Source organism: Lithobates pipiens, unplaced genomic scaffold (genome assembly GCF_037356315.1).
Source record: "Lithobates pipiens isolate NorthernLeopardFrog02 unplaced genomic scaffold, aLitPip1_a1.2 Scaffold_18, whole genome shotgun sequence".
In the NCBI taxonomy this organism is placed as follows: Eukaryota; Metazoa; Chordata; class Amphibia; order Anura; family Ranidae; genus Lithobates; species Lithobates pipiens.
Window position 1 is genome coordinate 342,445,406 of NW_027507758.1, and position 18,935 is coordinate 342,464,340.

The 18,935-nt window shown below is 39.7% G+C and overlaps 1 protein-coding gene across 2 annotated transcripts in view; it reads right to left on the reverse strand.

The window, feature by feature from the left end:
- Window positions 1–18,935, reverse strand: part of RIMS1 (regulating synaptic membrane exocytosis 1) — a 460,575-nt gene that overhangs the window by 338,287 nt on the left and 103,353 nt on the right. For both annotated transcript variants that reach the window (XM_077487395.1, XM_077487390.1), the window contains 2 exons: window positions 17,765–17,888; window positions 1,980–2,026 (listed from right to left, as the gene is read on the reverse strand). In XM_077487395.1, coding sequence (XP_077343521.1) covers window positions 1,980–2,026; window positions 17,765–17,888 — 171 coding nt within the window. The remainder of the gene's footprint in view (window positions 1–1,979; window positions 2,027–17,764; window positions 17,889–18,935) is intronic.

An 18,935-nucleotide genomic window follows, 5' to 3' on the forward strand; every position in this document is an offset into this window, starting at 1 on the left:
GCCATTTTAAAGCGGTGCCAAGGACTCAAGTGATTACGAAATAACTGAATGAAATGTATGCAAGAGTGATAAATTGTGCTGTTGCTATTGTGATTTCTGTATTATGTTTACTCCATAAGTCTCAGCCACTTATGCTGCCATGTGTTCCATTATAAAGCCATGTACCGGTTTATAATAATAAAGCTAAAGTGAATTTTGTAGAAACACAATTAGCCTTATTTGTCAATGTGCCTCAGATCAAGTCTGTCTGTTTTGCAGAAAAATAACAATTGTAAAGTGAATCTCTGTATGAATGGATGCTATGGGCAATACTGACTATTTTCATCTGAGACAAAAATTTGCATGAGAGAAATATCCGTTTATAGTAGTTAACTGTAGGAAGCCTGTACTGAAAGAAAAGTGCAAGCTGCTGTTGCTGAACTTTGTCTGAAAATTCTATTTATGTGGATGTCTCCAGCTGTAATAGTGAGTCAGTTAAAGAAGAACTCATTCATTTTCATCCATTTCTAAACCCATCTGCTTAAAGCAGTGGGCCAGCTGAAAAAAATATTTTAAAAAGACAGCAGCTACAAACACCGAAGCTGCTGACTTTTAATAAGCACACTTACCTGTCCAGGGTGCCCGCGTTTTCGGCTGCCCGAGGCCGACCCGTCCCTTGGCTCCCAGCGCCGCCATTCTAACTAAGGGAAACAGGCAGTGGAGCCTTGTGGCTTCACTGCCCATTTCCTACTGCGCATGCGTGAGTCGCGCAGCACTTTGTGAATGTCTGGCTGTGTTCTGGGACACACAGAGTTCCCACAACACAGTGCGCCCCATTCCCCAGAAGACAACATGAGAAGGAGAAGACTGAAGATTACCGCGGTGTAAGAAGTGGCAGATTAGGACGATCTGCCTGGCAACAGCCATTTCTGGTAAGTTAAAAAAAATAGTCTTCATTTTTTTTTTTTAAGATTTTTAGAAACAATTGTAATTTTTTTTTAGGGTGGCCCTCTGCTTTAAGCCTCTGGTGCTTGATTGAAAATGTTGTTGCTCTGTACTTCACTGCATCTTCACTGAAGGGTATTGCAGTATGTTCACTTCCTGTTTGCGGATGCCCAGTCTATCACAAAACTCACTGAGAGAGTCACTTTTCAGACTGTCAGTTAAACACACTTGGGCTTTAGGGCAGGGGTGCTCAATATGTGGCCCGTGAAGCTCTCTGATGTGACCTGCAATCTCAAACCAGAGAAGCGCATGCCCATAATGCTGTTATCACTATTTCCTTTATGAGTATATACTTTTTATGTCTTTTAATAAAATGTTGTATCTAATGCACTAGTTGTTTGCACCCTTGGTTTAATTTTGTTTCTGCAGTTGGAAGATTCCCCAAACTTAAGAGGGCTGCATTGTTTTTATCATCCTGTCCATGTTGTGTACTGGCAGGTATCATCTGAGGAATTTTGTTCAACTTCTCTGGAAGTTCTTAGCGCTACACTGTAAAGTTACCACTCCTTTATTTTAGGTCACAGGTGTATGGAAAGGGAGCTCAGACATGCCATTGTGGTCTGGACTTTAAACACATGTAGCATGCAGCATCTTGTTTATTGTCCTGTACTGTATACTAGTTTATATAGGCATAATGTCTGCTAAATGTCAATGGATGTTGAGTGGGCATTACTGCAGTGTTCTGTTGGCTCCAACTGACTCCTTCCACAGGCATTGTAGAGCAAGATAAAAACCTCAAGGAAGATCATGCGACCATAGAGTACAGTTAAATTACATTCTCAAATTTACTTATTCAGGTCATAGATTAAATCTCTAAGTGGTGCACATATGGCTATATATACCCATATTATTGACATATGAAGTGTAGTCCTGTACCATTTTGCTGCATGAGAGAGTTCAAATCTTACAATTTTTTTTATAGAAAAAATGTATTTGTTTCAACCATTTGTCTAGCAACATGCTAATAAATACGATAAAGAAAACTGAACACTTACTAGATTCTAATGGTGGATGGGAGCTTTCTGGGATCCTTGGAATGTCTCTGGAGTGAACAGAAAGAAAACAAAACCATTGTGGTATTTAATACTTTTCTCAGTAAATTAAAAGAGCTAAACTTATACAGGGTTAGCACAACATACAGTATTTACTATCAGAGACTACAAACATCTATCAAACTATTACTATTACGCAGGGCTTTTTTTAGCTGGAACCTGGTGGAACTTAGTTCCCACCACCTCTGGCTCACGCCCTCTGGTCCCTGTTCACCAATATCACTTGTAACCACAGAAATCTGACTTCTGTGAAAGCTTGTCTCCTAACTGCTCCCACAGATCAGAGCTGACTCCCACTGAGTGCGGGATGGGGACAAGTTAGATGCAGGTGCCCGGGTGCATTGCAGATGCCGACACCACCATTAAATGAGTTCCTGCACCTATTTTCTGTGAAAAAAGCCCTGATATTACGTAAAAAAATCACTGTTCAGTCAACAACCAGTTCCTTCCTTTCTGAATAGACAGTATGAAAAGAAGAATGTGCATGCTTGCTATAGACAGCACAGAGAATTCTTTCGGAATCTATTTGCCATGATATCTTGGGGTTCTGTTACTAAAGTGAAAGAGAATGTTCACTTTTCAAGAGTATTTTTAGTTTGGAAGAGATTTTTTCCTTAGCTTAGTGCATGTGTTAAAGAATAATGTTGTAAAAAAAATACCCAATCATGTGCAAGGAAAATCAAACACATGCACTTGACTGAATACAGCAGAGCTTCAACTCATTCACTAAGTTAAGGGAAAATTCCCTTGCAAAATAAACTGCCTATTCCCTTTTAGTAATCCAACCCCAAGTGTCTTAATTTATAGTTCATAAGCGATAGTAAGCTGCAGTTGAAGAAAAGAAAAAATCTCCTGCAAGGAAATATCACGTTCTAGTATGCATTTTGAGAGACTTGCCTTAAAACGAAGCCCTCCACCACAGCGCTGTCACTGCTGAGCGGGCTTCCATCTTCCCCTGGTCTTCCTTCAGGGTTTGCGGCCTCTGACTACATAAGTGGCCACTGGTGCAATGACATCTCTCACACATGCATGCAGGAGCTGCCATTTACAGCATGGGCTCTGAAGGTCTGGCACAGGATGCCAGACCTTCAAAGTGCATGCACTGGTGATATCAGTGGCTGCATGCACTCTGAATATCTCCTTTTAGGAGATAGTCACAGTACAGAATTTACTACCACTTCAAGAGTTTATAAAAGTCATAGATACTATTCATATGTTGACTAACAGGCAGAATATTTGAAAAGAAATAATAAATAAAATATATATTCCTTTGATCCAGTCTTACTAGACATTCAATAAAGAAACCCGAGCAGTCATGAAATACAAATTGCAGTAGTCCATCTTATCGAATGGGAAACTCATCTTTTAAATGTATGTAGAGTTGGGGCACCCTGTCTATACACATTTCTCAGGAGACACCATCTCTAGTTAACCACTTCAATATCAAGCACTTTCAGCCCCTTCCTTGCGTGGTCATGCAACAGTGTACCCATATGACATTTTTATTTATTTTTTTACATAGAGCTTTGTTTTACTGATATTTAATCACCACTGGGATTTTTATTTTTTGCTAAATTAAAAAGACCTCTTAAATAATGATGGATCACGTGGTACCAACAGTGGGCCGGTACACTGACCTGTCCATCCACTGTGTGCAACGAACACAGCAATTGACAGATCGCGGCCCATGGGACATGCACAAGGAGTGATCTGGGGAGGATCTCATATGAAGTCCACCCAGAACAGCAAATGTCCCTCCCAGTCATCATTTTATTGTAGGCCGGGCGGGAAGATGTTAAATAACCACTTCTTGTTCAAAAAGGGCTAGGGTGGGTAAGTGAGACTTTATATGTGCCACCAAGAAATCACACAAAATGACTAAAATACCAATAACTTTATTCAAAAACTCGTTAAAACAAAAAGCATAATATATATATATATATATATATATATATATATATATATATATATATATATATATATAGCCAATGTATAGTGTAATATTTGGTGTCGAGGGTCGACACATTTTGCAAAGAGTTCACTTTCTCAGGATCCCTGCCTGTTATATGTACAGTGCCTTGCGAAAGTATTCGGCCCCCTTGAACTTTTCAACCTTTTGCCACATTTCAGGCTTCAAACATAAAGATATAAAATTTAAATTTTTTAAGAAGAATCACCAACAAGTGGGACACAATTGTGAAGTGGAACGAAATCTATTGGATATTTTAAACTTTTTTAGCAAATAAAAAACTGAAAAGTGGTGCGTGCAAAATTATTCGGCCCCTTTACTTTCAGTGCAGCAAACTCACTCCAGAAGTTCAGCGAGGATCTCTGAATGATCCAATGTTGTCCTAAATGACTGATGGTGATAAATAGAATCCAGCTGTGTGTAATCAAGTCTCTGTATAAATGCACCTGCTCTATGATAGTCTCAGGGTTCTGTTGAAAGCGCAGAGAGCATCATGAAGACCAAGGAACACACCAGGCAGGTCCATAATACTGTTGTGGAGAAGTTTAAAGCCGGATTTGGATACAAAAAGATTTCCCAAGCTTTAAACATCCCAAGGAGCACTGTGCAAGTGATCATTTTGAAATGGAAGGAGTATCAGACCACTGCAAATCTACCAAGACCTGGCCGTCCCTCTAAACTTTCAGCTCAGACAAGGAGAAGACTGATCAGAGATGCAGCCAAGAGGCCCATGATCACTCTGGATGAACTGCAGAGAACTACAGCTGAGGTGGGAGAGTCTGTCCATAGGACAACAATCATTCGTACACTGCACAAATCTGGCCTTTATGGAAGAGTGGCAAGAAGAAAGCCATTTCTCAAAGATATCCATAAAAAGTCTTGTCTAAAGTTTGCCACAAGCCACCTGGGAGATACACCAAACATGTGGAAGAAGGTGCTCTGGTCAGATGAAACCAAAATCGAACTTTTTGCCCACAATGCAAAACGATATGTTTGGCGTAAAAGCAACACAGCTCATCACCCTCAACACACCATCCCCACTGCCAAACATGGTGGTGGCAGCATCATGGTTTGGGCCTGCTTTTCTTCAGCAGGGACAGGGAAGATGGTTAAAATTGAGGGGAAGATGGATGCAGCCAAATACAGGACCATTCTGGATGAAAACCTGTTGGAGTCTGCAAAAGACCTGAAACTGGGACGGAGATTTATCTTCCAACAAGACAATGATCCCAAACATACAGCAAAATCTACAAAGGAATGGTTCACAAATAAACGTATCCAGGTGTTAGAATGGCCAAGTCAAAGTCCAGACCTGAATCCAATCGAGAATCTGTGGAAAGAGCTGAAAACTGCTGTTCACAAACGCTCTCCATCCAACCTCACTGAGCTCGAGCTGTTTTGCAAGGAAGAATGGGCAGGAATTTCAGTCTCTCGATGTGCAAAACTGATAGAGACATACCCCAAGCGACTTGCAGCTGTAATCGCAGCAAAAGGTGGCTCTACAAAGTATTAACGCAAGGGGGCCGAATAATTTTGCACGCCCCACTTTTCATTTTTTTATTAGTTAAAAAAGTTTCAAAAATACAATAGATTTTGTTCCACTTCACAATTGTGTCCCACTTGTTGGTGATTCTTCACAAAAGATAAAAATTTTATATCTTTATGTTTGAAGCCTGAAATGTGGCAAAAGGTTGAAAAGTTCAAGGGGGCCAAATACTTTCGCAAGGCACTGTATAATAAATCAAATCAATCTAAAAAAATAAACATCAACATAAACATAACACAAAACAAACAATAGAAAATACATACAAAACTATTATTACATTCCAGTTAAAAAATATAAAATCATGTCAAACAGCCAAAAAAGAAAAAAAAAAGAGAGACAGAACATTAAAAAAAAAAGGTGGTAGGCATTTTGTTTTTTTGTGTGCAACTGGGGACTTTCTTTAAAGTATTTGACTTGTTTATATTGGATTGTAGTTGGCTAGACATCATGGTTGGATGTTGATGTTTTTTCTATTGGTTTACTTTTAGGATACATTGATGGGATGGCAAATTCAACTACTGAATGCTAGCTGAATTTTTAGGCACTTAATGGCAGGTATAGTTTGAGTTCCTTAGGCTTATGGATGTCATGTCTTCTCAACTCTCACTCTTCTTTTTTTAATTATGTTTCATCTTATTTCATAGGCTACATAGTTACATATAGTTATAGTTAATCTGGTTTAAAAAAGACACAAGTCCATCCAGCTCGACCAACACAAAAAAAAACACACACACACACATACAAACAAATAGAAAACCTCCATATACACTATCCTAGGCCCTATATCATTTATAAATATATTAAAATGTAAGGGTCCCAATACTGAAACTTGGGGTACACCACTAATAACCTTAGACCATTTAGAGTATGAATCATTAACCACTACTCTCTGAATAGTTGTAAATCCATTTACAAGCCTCTAGACCTCAGATTAGTTTGGTCACTTCTGTCTTTCATGAATCCATGTGACTTTTGCTTAAAATATTTTTTATCTAGCAAAACTCATCTATGTTGTATTTTATTAAACTCTCCAGTATCTTCCCAACTATAGAAGGTAAACTAACAGGTTTACAGTAACTTGGTAAAGTCTTTGCCCCCCTTTTAAATATAGGCACCATGTTGGCCTAACGCCAATCTAGTGGTACCATCTCAGTCATTAAAGAGTCCCTAAAAATTTGAAAACAATTACTTTGAAATTATCAAGCTCAATTCTTTTAGGATCTGTGGGTGTAAGCCATCTGGTCCAGGTGCTTTATTTACTTGTATTCTGTCTAAATATTTCTGGACCATATACATTTTGAGCCATTGTGATTCATTTGAGACTTTATCAATATCATCCCCATTATCGACATGAGCTTCCCCATGATCCTTTGTATACACAGAGCTGAACAAGGTATTTAATAAATTTGTCTTCTCTTTGTCTCTAGTCATCCAATCTAAATTATTTTGTAAAGGACCTACATGCTCAGACCTGGTCTTTTTATTATTAATATATTTGAAGAATTTTTGGGGGCTTATCCTACTATCTTTTGCAATCTCTCATTCATTATGAATTTTTGCGGCCTAAATATTGTGTTATATTCCTAGTAACATTTAAATGACAGTACTCCTTCATCTCTATATGTTCAAACACTTGTTTCTTATTATTTATAGCTTTTTTGAACTTTGGTCATGAGCCACATCATTTTAAAACGGGTAAAAATAAAACCTATTAAAAGTGTTTTTTATCTTTCCAGTATGTGCTTGTTGTTTACAGCTAACGTTAAATGAAATCATGTTATGGTCACTGGTACCCAAATATTCTTTTATATGAACAATAGTAATAAACTCTGCATGGTTTGAGATTACCGGGTCCATCAGAGCATAATTTCTAACTGGGGCCTCTATGAACTGTACCATATAATTGCCTTGTAATAGGATTATACATTTTTGCCCTTTAACTGTTCCAGTGGTGCCATTACGTCAGTCAATTTCAGGGTAATTAAAATTCCCCATTATAATCACTGTTTCAGCCCTTTCTATCTGTGCAAATAACACTGGGTGGCCTATAACAAACTCCAATGATTAACTTTGTAGTGTGCACACCTATGTGCAATTTCACCCATAATGATTCAGCCTCACAATCTACATCAACTAGGTCTTCTTTCACACTTGCTTTGAGATCAATTCTCACATAGAGACAGACACTGCAAACTTTATGTTTTGCCCTGTCTCTCCGAGAGCATAGCCAGGAAAATTTACAGCCCAGTAGAATGAAGAATGAAGCAAAGATTCAGCAATACCAATTAAAGCAACATTCTCTTCATGCACCAAAGCTTCCAACTCACTTATTTTGCTTGGCATTGGTGAACCAACACTTTAATTGTCCTAATTTGCACATGTATTTCACATATTTTTTGTGCACAAATAGTACCATTTCCAATGGTTGTTTGTAACACGGGAACCTTCTTATCGCATGCCATAGCCCTCCCCCCATCTTCCATCATTCCAGCCACCATTAGGGACTGACCCCTGTCTGGCCTGTCTACCTCAATATAATCTAATTCACCCTCCCCATCTCAATCCTAGTTTAAATACTCTTCCAGACTTCCAATAAACCTCTCCCAAGCACAGAAGACCTCCTTCTATTTAGATGTGAATCATCTTTAGCATATAGGTTGTACCCCAACAAAAAAGTCAGCCCAGTGCCCTTCAGTCTTTCACCATGTCTTTAGCCATGCTTTCAGTTCTCTAAGCTCCCCCGGTCTTTCCTGTGCTGTACATGGCACAGGCAATATGTCAGAGAATATCACCTTGGAGGTCCTTCCCTTCAACTTGCAACATAGTTTTTTAAATTGAGTCTCCACCTTTCATGTATTCTGTCATTGGTTCCAACATGGACCAAGACACCTGGGTCACGACTAGCCCCTCCCAGTCATTTATCAATCCGGTCCACCACATACTGAACCCTGGCACCATGGAGAAAGCAAACCATTCGGTTGAAGTGATCCTGTAGACAAATGATTCTATCGTTCCTTATGATAACAGAATCCCCTACCACCAACTGTCTAGGCCTTCTTGCACTACCCTTACCACCCCTACTAGATGGGCTGTTCTCCCGGCTGTTAGGTGTAGTAGTGACATCTAGGGCTGCCACCTGAGTTTTCCACCCCCACATCTTCACCCAACTTGGAAAATTTGTTTGGGTGCTAAAATCCAGGGATGGCCTTTCTTTTCTGGGAGCCCCGACCACTCCCACCGCCTACATTAACCCATCTTCCTACCTGATATTCCTGACCTACCCCTCCTCCCTACACATCAGCCCCTTTAACTACCTGCTCAGTGAGCAGAAGACCCCTTTCCAGGTTGTCAGTTCTGCCAGTTTTGCAATTTGCTCCTCCAAATCTACAATGTGAGCTTCCAGAAGGGCAACCCACTCACAACTGTTCCAGCGGTATTCATCCTGGAGCTATTGCTAATTTACTGTATACTAGGGATGAGCTTTGTGTTCGAGTCGAACACTGCCTCTTCGGCGAACAGTGAACAATTTGGGGTGTTCGCGGCAAATTCGAAAAGCCGGGAACACCCTGTACAAGTCTATGGGAGAAATCTAAAGTGCTAATTTTAAAAGCTAATATGCAAGTTATTGTCCTAAAAAGTGTTTGGGGACCTGGGTCAGGGGACATGGATCAATGCAAATTTTTTTTTAAAAATGGCAGTTTTTTCGGGAGCAATGATTTTAATAATGATTAAAGTGAAACAATAAAAGTGTAATATTCCTTTAAATTTTGTACCTGGGGGGTGTCTATAGTATGCCTGTGAAGGGGCGCATATTTCCCGTGCTTAGAACTGTCCCTGCACAAAGTGTAATTTCTGCAGGAAAAAAAGTCCTTTAAAATCACTCGGGGCTATAATTGAAAGTCATTGATTAAAAAAAAAGCGTGGGGTTCCCCCAAATTCAATTACCAGGCCCTTCAGGAATGGTATGGATATTAAGGGGAACCCCCGCCTCAAATAAAAAAAAAATTGACGTGGGGAGTGGTCAATTAACCACTCCCCTTAATTAGCAGACTGAAGGAAGGAAAGAAAAAAATGCTGTTTAAAAAGTGACAGCAATCACCAGCAGTCAAAAGCACAACTCCGGTTTTTAACTCCCAGCTCAAATTTCCAACCTATTTAGCTTTCAGCCACCAAAGTGTGACAAAAAAGGTGTTTTCTTTTTATTCTGGCTTTTTGTGTGATTCTGTGTATGTTAAAAAGGCAAAATATAGAATCATGTGATATTTGCTCTTGTGAATAGTGGGATCTAAGTTTTGGCTGTGTGTCTTTATGCTTGCCCCGCAAAGGTTGCACCCCCTCTTTTGACACATGGGATACATGTGAGAGAAATCCCCTAGGCGTCCCATCTTTTTTTTTTTTCATCTTTCCCTTTTGGCTGTGTGACATGAGATCAACTTTTATCACTGTAATATATTAGATCGTTCTATGTATTTTCTATTGTTTATTTTGTATTATATTTATTTTTGTAGATTGATTTGATATTTTTATACATCTAACTGCCATGGATTCTGAGGAAATTAACTCTTTACAAAACGTGTCTATCTTTAAGGCCAGGTATTATACCTTACATTGGCAATGTACATAACATAATAACATAGTTACATAGTAGGTGAGGCTGAAAAAAGACACAAGTCCATCAAGTCCAACCTATGTGTGTGATTATATGTCAGTATTACACTGAATATCCCTGTATGTTGCAGTCGTTTAGGTGCTTATCTAATAGTTTTTTGAAACCATTGATGCATGCTGAGACCATGCCTGTGGAAGGCAATTCCACATTCTTGCCGCTCTTACAGTAAAAAGCCATCTACGTAGTTTGTTAAACCTCTCTTCTTATAATTTTAATGAGTGGCTACATGTCTTGTTAAACTCCCTTCTGCAAAAAATTTTTATCCCCATTGTGGGGATCACCTCATTACTACACTTACTATTGTCTTAATAAATGTTTATATATGCATTATGTTTATAACATTCTAGAAAACTGAACTTATATTTCCTAGATTGTAAGCTCTAATGTTGGAGCTATATAAATCCTGTACAATAATAATAATAAAAATAATAATAATATTTTAATAAATTTTCTTAATTTGTGTTTAAATGTCTACGGTAAAAAAATGTGTAACTGGTATAGGCAAGTTTCTCTCTTTACTTAAAATGCTAACTTTACTCAACAGATTCATAATATACAAGTTATGGAGATAAAAAAGGAAGGAAAACAAGAGAAAAACAGAATTGTGAAACACGCAGTACAGTACATCTAGATAAATTACATGGATGGCATGCTCTGCATGAGAGAAGTTGGTGTTAGGGTCTATTAGCTTAAGGTTAAGGTTGCTCAATAAACTACAGAGCAGTGCTTTCTGTTGGAAGGTTAAATACACAAATCCAGTTTACAAAATGCTGTAATAACCACAGCTTTGTAAACAATATGAAACAAAACTTGTCATTGTCTGCAGCATGGTTAGCAATAAAGCATTGCATGGTACAAAATAATGTACCTAGGACTCCTTTTTGATGGTTCAAAAAAACAAAAAAAATGGATACTAAAGGCAGAGCAAAAAACTGATCAAGGCATCAATAAAACTGCCAAATGCAAATGCCAAACTAGCTTTAAAACAGGTCTAGTTATTGGATTGAAAGCCTCAAGATAAGTATGTTACCAATAACAGGCTTCCACAGGATTTGATAATAATTAGTGGATGGGCAATTCTGATGTATGTTGGGCCAACCTTAGATGAGAAAAGTTTTACCTGACAATTGCGTGTACCAGTGTTGACTTCAAAATGCTCCAAACTCAGACATACACAGCAGGCACCTACATGTAAGAAGGATTTCTGCATGTATATTTACATAAACAACAGAGCTCCCTCTAAACCCGTATGTATGTTTGCATACAATATAGAGCTGCCTATGAGCCCTGAATCGCTAAGAGTCCTGAGAAAAGATAGTCCGCAACTCCTTGTTTCCTCTTGAAAAATCCTCAAAATGTATTGATTCTCCATAAAAGACACGGACAGCAAATGCAAACGCGTTTCAGCCTTGCAGGCCTTTTTCACTACTACTACTGCTAGGCTGAAATGCGTTTACATTTGCTGTCTGTGTCTTTTATGGAGAATCAATACATTTTGAAGATTTTGGAGTTGAGGACCATCTTTTCTCATGATTGCTACTGCAGCTGCGTGACTGCCTCTCCGCACCCAGGTAGCTCTAAACAATCTTCTGATTATATTGGGTAGTAGCACCCTACTTCTGCTTTGACTCTAGGAATTATAGTATGCAAATTCCAAACTCAGTTCCTGAATCTTAAATTTGCCATGCCACCTTCCACACCACCATATTGGTCAGAGAGGATGTATATCATAGTGATTGACCAATAATGAGATTCAGAAGGGTGGAAAGACCTAAAGTCCATATTTTCTTATTATTTTACAGTGCAAGCACACATACATACAGTTTCAAGCTCCTGGATAGTTAGCTCTGGAAGATTTGCCCATATGTATGCATTCATTTGTTTACCTGTTCTAAATGAGTATCTAAGGCTTAGAAGCTAATGTGAACATGTTTACTTTTGTGCCTAAGTCAATTTTGAATATTGGCTTATATATGAGATGTACAAAATACATTGTTTTCATCAAATTATTTTGTTTTATTATTGAGATAGCTGTATCTCTTACTGTATCATATTGATGCTGGAACTATAAGAATTTGTGTGGTATTTGCAGGTGGATCAGGTAAGTATCCAGTTGTTTTTGAAGCTCTGCAGTACAGAGAGCACACTCATAACTAAACACCAGGTCATAAAAAAAAAGTGAGCATACAAAAAAAGTGCACAGGGTGTATATATGGTCTTCCTCCGAAGGGAAAGGACCCTGGCGCTGGTCTCCCTTGGCACAAAGCTCCTGATGGGGACTGGGGTAATCGTGGTCCATTCAGCCAAAACTGGACTCCTTTCTAAGGGGGGCCTGACAAGTACCATGTGGATCTCCCCCAAAGAAAGACCCCATGGGAGGGGGAGAATCTGACCAAAGGGCTATGTGTCCTCCCCACCATGACTTTCAGGTAAAGCCCGAGGACCTACACCCTACTGGTCGAGGGTGAGTAAGTGCCAAACTGTGTACGTGTAACAAAAAACAACACGACAGACAACATAAAATGGGAAAAGGGAAGTTGATAGTGCTTCAGGTGCCAATGTGCAATTGAATGGTAGGCCCTTTGGCTGGTATTCCCCCAGCCCCAGCCAAAAGGCCCAGCCCTGGAGGCAAGTGTAAAAAAAAAAAAGCATGCAATGAGTGTATCCACTTTTATAGATAACATTACCTAAAGTATTAGCTAAAGTAGTAGTGGATGGACAAATTGATAAGAGTTAACTTAATGTTAGGTAACGGGTTATAGTTAAGGAGTGGAATGTGTTAAAATGTCAGGATCTGGTTAGACGTTAAAGGTCAATTTTTTAAAAATTGTTAGTGCGGGAGTGCGCATGTGTTCTGACCTGCTCCGCACGCCTCCGGACTTTCTCAGCTTCCGCGAAACCCTCCAAGAAACCCTCAGAAAGAGCGAGGACCACATCATGCTATGTCGCCATCATGCGCGCGGAGGGGGCCAGCTAAAAAGAAACCCCCGCCACCCACCTATTTGTTCCGCTCGTGGAACACAGAACAGGCATCAGATAAGACTCCCCCATCCAAAATGACATCGGGCCGGAGGACAGAGACGAGTACAGCCAAGCAGGTGAGTGGGACACAGCGAAATATAGCCCTCCCTGCACAAGGAGCCACCTCACCTCACAACACAGCAGCCTCACAAGCAGACCGAGAGCGGGATCCCTTTTCATCCCAGTCAAAGGATGACATGATACAGTAACAGAAGGGTGAATCCCCATGTTTATCTTTCTCTCCCTCCCATACTTATCAGGGGGAGGGGATAGACAGTGCTGATTCTCCAACCTCATCTATGGACAGAAACATGGCTGAAATAGCTGAGTTAGCTTTAAGCCAGAAGAGCACAGGGAGCGATCATCCCCCTCTACCTCTTGCACCATATTCAGGGGACTCTGTCCTACTAGCCCGCTTTTCAACATTACTCCAGCAAGAGCTAACAAAAGCCTGCCAGTCTATTACAGCTGAAATGAAGCATGATTTCAATAGTATTGGAGAATGGCTGGATACTATTGAGTCTAAGATGTATGGCACAGTGAGGAGGGTTAATCAGAACACTAACCTGATCTATTCTCTACAAAAACAACTGGACCAGGCAAACACAAAAATTGAAGACCAGGAGAATAGGTCCAGGCAGTACAATTTTAGAATACGTGGCCTACCGGAAATAGTGACTGACCTTGAGGATTCTATACACATCCTGATGCAGGACTTGATACCAGAAATTGCTCCACATCACATAGAAATCGATCAAATTCATCGAGCTCTGATGGCTCCTAGACAAGATGGCCTACCTAGAAATGTCATAGGCAACCCACATTTCTATAGAATTAAAGAAAAAATAATGTCCACAACCCGCGTCAGAGGTGACATCACCCTCCTGGGCCATCCAATACAAATATTTGCAGACATTTCTCAATTGACGATACAAAAGAGAAGCGCATTGAAACCTTTACTGGCCCAGCTTACTAATCGCCAAATCAAATATCACTGGTCATTTCCATTTCACTTGTCATTCACCTATAAGGGCAAGACTCCTTTGCCAACTTTCCGGATGGAGAGGAAGTCCTCATGAGCCTGGGTTTGATCTCCAAAGAATCTCTCTCCCCTTGAGCACAGCAAGCAGGAGGTTGTCCAATCTTACCACTGTGGGACCAACGCCAGCGATCTTCTTCCAAGAGACTACACCCTCCCGCAGGACCAAATAGATGATTGTGATGACTCTTACATGAAAGTGTTACCCACATGGTGATAATTAGAATCACCAACTGCCTGTAAAAGGCTTCCCTCGAGCGTTTTGAGACTTATACTGTTGTTTAAAGTTCTTAGAAGTTGATAATGTTACTAAGCCTTAATGTGACCACCTTGTTCCTGGAGGGGGGGTCCCTCCTATTTGGGAGGAGAGCGTTAATATATGAAAATACAAAATGTTGTTTTGTGGGTTATACTAGTATAATTGGCGGTAGCCCCTCCCCAGGTTTACTTAAAAACTTTACTTGCTCAAATAGATCCACCGGTTTCCTACAACCCCTTTATTATATTTTAAATGGAAAGGACCGTGGCGGGAACGCATGCCACAGGTTAGTGAGCTTGTCGTTACCCGGCAAGGTGGTGACAACCTCATCCTACCTGATGGGAACTCTAATTTTCCAAACCCCCATGATTTTGTTAATATTACATCAGCGGATACTGTTTCTTTGTCTCTGGGTTGCAGATATACCTTGGTCCAGTTTATCTCATCCCCAATAATTCTTGCTTCTCTCTTTTCTCTGTTATATCCCTTCTCTTAAGTGCACCCCTGTTCCAAAGTCAGAAGATCTCAACCGAAACACCAGCACCTCGGAGGTGAAGATGGATAACTACAACAGGCGAGTACAGTATGCCGAACCTTAATGTTAAGCACCCAACACTCTCATACTCAAATATGAACTCATAATGTTCAGGGCCTTAATTCCCCTATGAAAAGAACTATGGCTTTCCAAACATATCACAAATTGGGTATAGACATCCTGCTCCTCCAGGAAACGCACGTTTCTCGTACCTCAGCCCCCAAATATTGAAATGCCAGATACCTCACATTCTACCTATCTAACGGCCCAGATAAAAAAGGAGGGGTTGCGATTTGTATAGCGAAGAGGGTCCTGTTCACTCCCACCACAGTAATTAAAGGGTAAAGAGGGAAGATACATCATGATCGTCGGGAAAATAAACGAACATACAATCACCCTCGTCTCATACTATGCCCCCAATGCGGGCCAAGTACAATTTTTTAAGACCATGCTCAAAGCATTGATGCCCCATGTGCTGGGCCACATCATAATAGGGGGTGATAGCAATGTGTTCTTAGACCAAGCCCTGGATAGAACCAATGAACACAAACCAATATTGAAACACACCCCCAAACAGGGTTGCAAATTGGCTCAGATATTACACTCCCATGATCTCATAGACATCTGAAGAGACTTTCATCCCATGACCAGGAATTACACTCATTCTCAGGTCCACAAAACATACTCACGTATAGAACATATATTTACACCATTATCACTTCTTCCCTCCGTAGACTCGGCCAAAATACTGTCCACCTCGTGGTCTGACCACTCTCCAGTACAAATTCCATTAACTGACTTGTGGACTAGACCAAAACCCTCAACGTGGCGTCTGAGTGCCTCATTACTTAATGATCCTACTATACTTACAGAGATAGAGACTGCCCTATGACAATATTTTGCTGACAATCGTGCAATTGATAACCTCCCCCAGTGTTAACTGGGCAGCATATAAGTCCACAATTTGTGGTAACCTGATTCAAATAGCCTCCAGAACCAAACGTAACCACGTACAAATGATACAACAAAAAGAGGAGGAGTTACAACACATAGTCCAGGAACATAAGTCTAAACCCCAACTAGATTTGAGACATAAAATAGAAGAAGCACATACAGCATTAAACCTTAGTCTCACCACCAAGGGAAGTATCTTCGTTGGTCTAGACATCGATTCTACACGCTGGGAGACAAACCCACTATGCTCCTGGCCAGGAAACTCACCCCGACTGTAGAATCCTACCATGCCAAGATTGCGTACGCAAGAAAGGAAATTAACTCAAAATCCTCAATTAATAATAGAGGAATTCTCACATTTTTTCTCTATATTATATAAGAAACCAAACCCGTTCCCCACAACTCAGGCGGACAAATTCTTCCATGATATCCCCCTCCCGAAGGTAGCACAGGAACATGTAGAACTAATGGAAGATGACTTCACAGAGGGAGAAATAGTGGTAGCAATTAAGAGCAATTAAGAGCCTGAACCCTACCTGGCCCAGGTACAAACTCTAATAGAAAAATATCAACTTCCGGATACAGAAGTATACCACCTACCTGCCTTATATGAAGGCTTTACAGCGTACAAATGATATCAAAACTTCCACCTCAATGGAATACCTGTGCAGGTGCTTCGATAAGCAAACAGGCCACATCTCAAAAATATACAGTATCTTGTTCTCAAAGTCGGAAAAACTATTTTACATGAACAAATGGGAACAGGATATAGAGGCAACAATGGAATTTGATAAATGGGTAAAAAAACATTTATAAAATAGCGCAATCCGTCTCTAAATCATTTATCAATACCTCACTGATAGAGTGAATTATAAAGTTTTAATGCAATGGCACTGTTGGGTAACCAAATAGTACCAGGACACACAAAGAAACTTACAGTATATAATTTATCTTTACGGCGTCCAGGATAGTGGTAGCGAGATCCTGGAGGACGCCCATGATCCCCTTAAACTTGGTGAAAGCGAAGCTGTCGTGGATCATGATCAATGAACGGCTCTCGGCAATTTTACTAGATAAACAACCAGTCTTTGATAAGATCTGGGAACCATGGTTGAAATATCTGTCTGAAGGTTTATGAGCTGTTAGTATAGTTAAGTAGGGAACAACAGGGGTGCACTTCCCCCACCCCTTCTTATTTCTTCCTTTTCTTTTCTTTCCTCTCTCCTTCTTTCTTTTCCTTTGTAAGTTTTTTCCCCCTAGAATCTTGTACCAAAGATCAGTAAGGGGTAGGAGGCCTCATGGTCACCCCACGCACAGCATGATCCCATTGGGGGTGGCTGGTGGGACTCTCGCCTACCCTCTTCTCTCTTACATGCTAATAAGTACTGTTGTGACAAGCCTAGGGACAAAATATACCTAAACAGTTATACTTTCAAGTTATGATGTTCTCAATAATGCCTAATCACATATAGGTTGTGTTCAGTCAAATTTGGACGTAGTTACCTAATCACCCATGGTACATTAACCAATGTGATACTGGTGTTGGCATAATATCCTCTTAATGCCTTGTAGACCGTGTTGGCCAAAATATGTTTCTATTTTCAGTGTTTTCAAAATGTAGCTTGTATTTTCTACCGGTTAAAACCAATAAATACTATTGAAAGATTAAAAAATGTAGTGCTGTGTGAAAGGTTAGGACCACTGTTTATTTAAAGAATTATATGCATGCCTCTTACCCAATGGGACGGGACACAATGATCTCTACTTGTGGCTCAGATTTTGATTGTAAAATGATATTGTAAACATCTTCATTTGTTGCACCCGGTAAAGGCTTCCCGTTCCATTCTAAAACCTCATCACCTTTAATAAAGGCAAAAAAATATTTTTTAAATGTGCCTTAACACAGGTCACACAGGGATAACCGTCACTGACTTTAAACATATAGTTGTATTTCTAAGCTGAAATGGCAGCAGCATTTTTATAACAGTATTAAAAATATATATACTTTTATTTTATTAACTTGCTACACAGGAAAAACAATACTGGACACAGCTACTCTAAAATAACTAAAGTATAAATTAGTTTAAAAAGATCTAACTCTTCAACATATTAATCATGACTTCGGTTCCTGAATTGTATTCTTTATGCAGATCATAGAGACACACATGCAAATATTCAACGTGGCATATGCGGACCACTCTACTTTACTCCATATATACAGTACATTAAAACCAGTATCCAGGAATTGTGTATTTTGTTGAGAGTAATTCCTGATGGCTTGCTGATCCATCTCACTGTGCTAAAAAAACGAAAATGGCAACATGTGCATTATGTTACTGGAAACATTCTTGATATCATGAGCATTTTTATACAAAATAAACTAGTTAGTACTATTTAATGTCAGCATAATTTGGCCAGATGCTTAATTGGGCTCTCAAAGCCCTTTTATTAAAAACAAAACAAAAAAAATAGAATTCCTGGGCTAAGTGTATCTTCAATTGAAAATGGAAAAGCGGCAGACTAAGTACCTGAATATATATAAGGTCAAGCCATATATAGAAAACATAATCCCTTTACATCAGCATAAAAGAACACAGATAAGTTCCCAATCAACTGAACAAATCATTAAGGAAAAATAAACGTGTATTCAGTAAAGATAAAAAGCTCATGGATGAAATCATACAATTCTTGTTCTTATGTGATGTGCCAAAATACACTCTATTCTGGGGACAGCACACCAATAATGTGCCCAAACTTCTTACCAGATCTTTCCATGCCATCATAAATGACCAAAAAAAATAACCTACCAGCATGTCTTTGGAGTGTGGGAGGAAACCAGAGTACCCGGAGGAAACCCACGCAGGCACAGGGAGAACATGCAAACTCCAGGTAGGTAGTGTCGTGGTT